The sequence below is a fragment of the Crocodylus porosus genome, unplaced genomic scaffold (assembly GCF_001723895.1).
Source record: "Crocodylus porosus isolate Cpor-Errol unplaced genomic scaffold, CroPor_comp1, whole genome shotgun sequence".
In the NCBI taxonomy this organism is placed as follows: Eukaryota; Metazoa; Chordata; order Crocodylia; family Crocodylidae; genus Crocodylus; species Crocodylus porosus.
This window is the reverse complement of record NW_017728927.1, coordinates 166425-171356: the sequence shown is the minus strand read 5'-3', so window position 1 is coordinate 171356 and position 4932 is coordinate 166425. Positions and strand designations below refer to the sequence as shown.

The following is a 4932-nucleotide window of genomic DNA, read 5'->3' as shown; positions in this document are numbered from 1 at the left end:
TGGCTTTCTTCCAGATCCGGAGGCACGCATGCAGCAGTGGGAGCCCTGCCACCTGGATGAGCCGCAGCTCCGTCCCGTGCCCACCCCGCCCTAGCCATCCAGCGCCTAGCTGAGCCCCAACCCCACTCCTCCCTCACCACAGGTGTGTTGATCTGCCCCCACCTCCATGCCCCGGCCCTTCCCTCCCCTCCCCCCTGCCCTTCCACCACAACAGACTTACTAGCTGCACACCGCTGTATCAGAAATTAGATCGGTATTGGCTGATATGCCTCCTTAAAAGTTGACTATTGGTATTGCCCCCAAAATCTCTGTCAGTGCACCCCTAATAAATAGTTTCCCTTCTCCTAAGAACTTCTGCCCTTACCTGTGCTAAGAAAGAAGTGAACCTTTTGTGCGTCTGCAGCTCTATGAACTTTGTGCGAGAACTCCAGAATCTTGGAAACAAACTTGATAAGTAAAAAATCATCTTAATATCTACAGTCAGAAGCACATAGTGATAGCTTTTTCAGTCCTACATCAGGGTTTGCAGTCTGAAGTTAGTGAAAATTGAGCTTCTAAATAGAACTTGTTAGTGCCTTTTGATCATTATTTAAACTCCTGAATCTCTATTTATACCACCTGTTTGTGTGAACCTTTCCTATATATTGTGCCTCAAGATACTGCAGATAAATTTGGGAACGTTTGAATAAGGAGTCTAAGACTCTGCTCCCAGGGAAGTGGAGTTGAGAATATGGCCAACAGATTCTGCCATAGTGTGCATGTGTGCGTTTAACCCAATCTGGGAATCAAACTATGGTAGTGATAGAGCAGATATCTGAATTGTTCAGGACCTGCTACCCTTTTCGGGGAAACAAAATAGCCTTCCCCAGCTCCACACTCCACCCCCCCGTTGACCCATCCCATTTCCTAACTCAGGAATGAAACTGATTGCATTCTATGTACATGGAGTAGCTGACTTCTACTGTGCCAGTTTTCATGTGAGCTGGGTGGCTCATGGGGACATGGTGTGCAGGCAGCCAGTGTCAGTTCAGATGTAGCCCTTGGCTGGAAACTGAGGGGCGGGGAAAAGCATTTTGGTACTGTATAGCTCATGTAAACAGTTTTTAACTGCCAGAAAACAATGTGCTGTTGGAAGCTTTAGACCCTCTGAAAATAAAATTACCTATGTAAATGTTTGCCAGAAGCAGGATTAAAGAATGAGGAGGCAGAAGAGTAGTAGATGTTGGGGACTCAGCTTCCATAGGTAGCCTGAGCTTCTACCCTGTAGAATCTCAACTGCAAAGTCACATGTTAACTAAGCAGTGGTAGTAACTACCAGCTTCTACAAATATTCTTTTGATTAAAAATTAGAATTCAGTGTCCATATTCACACCATTTGGATTGATTGGTGGCATCTCGCGTCAATCCAGAATATCCAGTTCTGCAGCCTACAAATTGAAAAAATTAAGGTATTGGCTCAGGTAACCTTGGTTCTTGTCTTCAGAGCAGTGCCTAAATATGTCCTGGGTGTGCAGGGTCAGTCAGGAGCTCTACCTTGGAGCCAGGTAGTCTGGCCAGTCTTCTAGGAGGTGCAGATTTGGACCATCTCCAAAGAAAATGTCCAAACCTTGAGAAGTCAGAGTATAAAGGGGGCATTGCTATTTCTTCTTCTAGTCATTCTCCAGTTTCTTGTTCTGAACTAATGCCCTCTCAATACCCCAAAGATCTGGCTGTTCTCATTTAAATTAGCCTACTTCCACATACTCTGGGAATCAGCAGTATGGTATTGAGAGCACAGAAGACAGCTTCTGCAGGCTGGGTTAAGGCCCAGACAAAGCACAGCAGTCCAAAAGGGGAATAGCTTGTTCAGTTCTGGGCTGGAGTATGTGGAGTAGAGACGATTTTCAGGGTATATACACTCTATGGTCTAATAAGTATTTGAACGTGCAAATTGCAGCTTTTGGTGAGGAATTATTGCTTGGTACGTCTGTAATACAAAGGCCACCCATGCCGCATTTCAAATCCTGTTCCAATACAAGGAGGTGGTAGATCCTCTTTCAAAAAAATGTTTGTTAAAATTGAATATAGGCTGGGGGAGTGGAAAAGGAATCCTTGGTTCTTGGAAATGGCTGACCCTTTCCAGAACCACTTTGCCTGAAACAGAAACCCAGAATTGTAAACTTTCCCCTCAAGTAATTAAAACTTGTCAAAGTTGTATAAGCTGTGTTCACAGGGTCTTATAATGTAAGATGTTGGGAAACTTCAGAGGTATGATCAACATCCCTGCCTGTGCTAGTATATCCATGGAGTCTGTAATTGAACTTTTCCCCTGCTTTTTTACAGAGTTGGGGTACTGGAGGACACCTTCACCTGTCTCGGCGTCTTCTGTGCCATCGTATTCTTTCCAATTGGAATCCTGTTCTGTCTTGCACTGAGGCAGAGAAGATGCCCGAATTGTGGGGCTGCTTTTGGCTAAGGGATCAAGATGAACCTATTTCTGGAGGCCAGCCTTGTTAGAGTACTCTTTCTAATGTAAATGTCATGTACAATCACTTTATTTGATTATGCTTCAGACCTGTTTTGTAAAGTGTGAAGAAATTAGTTTCCTGCATGTAATTTAAAATGTAATCTTTTATAAGCATGTGTATTGCAAAACATGAAAACCCACCTTGTTTCCATGTTAATGACACCTTTTGAAACTTAAATAAAATAGCTTCTCTTTTTGCAATCTTCAATGTGTGGCTAAACCAAATCACATATTTGAAGTTACATCATTATCTGCTGGTTTTGCCTTTGCATCTTGAACAAAATACCTTTAAACAAATGAAGAAAAAACCCCAACGTTTGCCACTTAACATCATTCTTAAATAACCAGGGCTGAGTAGAAGTCTGCTCTCCTGGTGTACACACACACACACACACACACGAAATACTAGAGGCGTAAGTAACAAATACTTATTTTTGAGATTTGAAATAGTGATGCTATTTTATTACATGAAGACAGAGTAATGGGGGATTGGTTATCAGCAAGAATCCAGATTTTAAAATTGGAATGAGAATAAAGTGTCTTGTTGTCTTTGCATTGTTTACTAGTCCAGGTTTTGTGTTTGTTTGTGTTTTTGCTTGGACTACCTGAATCCTGAAATCTGTTACTTTTTCCAGTGCAGTTTTAGAAACAAACTGGGTTAAGATGATAATTCACAAGTTAACCTGGGAAATGAAGATAATAAAGTAAATTTTTCCCCCCTCAGTTATGTCACGAGACTCTTCCAAGACCAGCAGTTTCTTCATTAAGAGTGGAAAAGAAGGGAGTTGGAAAAAAAAAATGAGGATGGTTACTAAGGCGCTGCCAAAAGCTGCAGAATGAGGCTTCTAAAGATAAAGAAGAATGGATGCTCAGGTTAGAGGTAACTAGGGCTTCTCTTATACACAGATTTAATGCAGTATAGCCCTGATACGTGGCCATAATAAGTGGAGTATGGCACTGATTTTAAAGCAATGCATCTAACCAGAACTTTACTATTTTAAATATTTTAGAGATGCAGCTAGATCAGGGTGGCCAACCTGCCATGTGGCAGTTCAGGGAGGGGGCAGGCAGCAGAGTAGCAGATTGAAAGGGAAAAGGGATTAGAGAAGCTTGATTTCTTTTTTTGTCTGCTGAGAAGGTTGGCCTCCACTGAGCTGGCTGAACTGCAGACTAAAGCTAAGAAACTTTAACTAAGGAAAAATGACAAGTCAGTGAGGCAAGTATTGTAATGATGGCCACTACTTTTACTTCCTCATGGAAGTAAATGCACGCTAGTTTCTGTCTTCAAAACTGACGGCAGGCATGAGGATGGGTCAATGAAATCTTGCTTTGGGATTTGATCACTTTAGAAAATCAGATGTTGGATACAATATTATCTTAGGATTTTTATTGGTTTTATAAGGGTGATGGCATTTAGACTGAAATATTTGGGACAACACAGAAGGTAATTGAACAAGTTGGGAAAGTACAAGGTGCTTTAACAGGAAGCAAATAGCGCCTTTTATGAAGTGTTTGATCCTAAGTCAGTGGTTAATAGTGGTATTATTTCTCTCCTATTAATGTCTCTTATAATGCTAAAGAAACTAAACAGATGAACACTAGTTAAAGGTGGTAAGTCAGATTAAAAGCTTTCATTGTTTCATAGCCACCCCCACAAGAAAAGAATAATGTGAAACAGCGTAATAGGGGAAAATGGAAAGATGGGCTGAGGCATCAGGGATTGACAACTATGATTAGCAATTGAGTAGAGTAGTAAAAAGCAAAGCAATTTTGGGACCCTAGAGGCACAACATGGGTAACCTCTGTGATACCAGGGCTCTTAGCGTATGGGTTCCATGCGACTAAACTGTGATGTTAGGAGTTCAGATAAGCACAAGAAGCAAGGGAGTCTGAAGAGCAGTATAGGAATATTAACTAAGTGCATTTCTGCTAAGAGAAAAAAATGCATATGGAGTAGAGTACTACTGCTCGACTGTTGCTAATTACACAAAGGGGTCCACCTTTTGGGTTGCAACTTGAGTTGTTCTCTCTGTCCATCTCCATTAGTGATGATCAGGTATCGAGGAACAATCCATATGGATTCACTAAGGGCAAATCATGCCTGACCAACCTGATTGCCGTCAACTATAAGATGATTGACTCTGTGGATGCAGGGAAAACAGTGGACATAATGCACCTTAACTTGAGCAAGGCTTTTGATATGGTCTCTCACAACATTCTCGCCAGCAAGCTAAGGAAGTATAGGTTGGATGAAGGGACTGTAAGGTGCATAGAAAACTGACTGGATCCTCGGGCTCAAGCAACAGTAATAGTTTCATAGTTTCTAGGGCTGGAAGGGACCTGAGTAGATCATCTAGTCCAAGCCCCTGCCATGGTAGGAAATAATACTGGGGTCAAATGACCCCAGCAAGATGTTCATCCAACCT

General features: G+C 42.0%; 1 protein-coding gene across 1 annotated transcript in view; it reads left to right on the top strand.

Moving 5' to 3' along the window:
- The window catches only part of BRI3 (brain protein I3), a 21053-nt gene extending 17994 nt beyond the window's left edge, over window positions 1-3059 (top strand). The window contains exon 3 of the mRNA XM_019541757.1: window positions 2323-3059. Coding sequence (XP_019397302.1) covers window positions 2323-2455 — 133 coding nt within the window. The 3' untranslated portion in view covers window positions 2456-3059. The remainder of the gene's footprint in view (window positions 1-2322) is intronic.
- Window positions 3060-4932: the final 1873 nt, after the last annotated feature.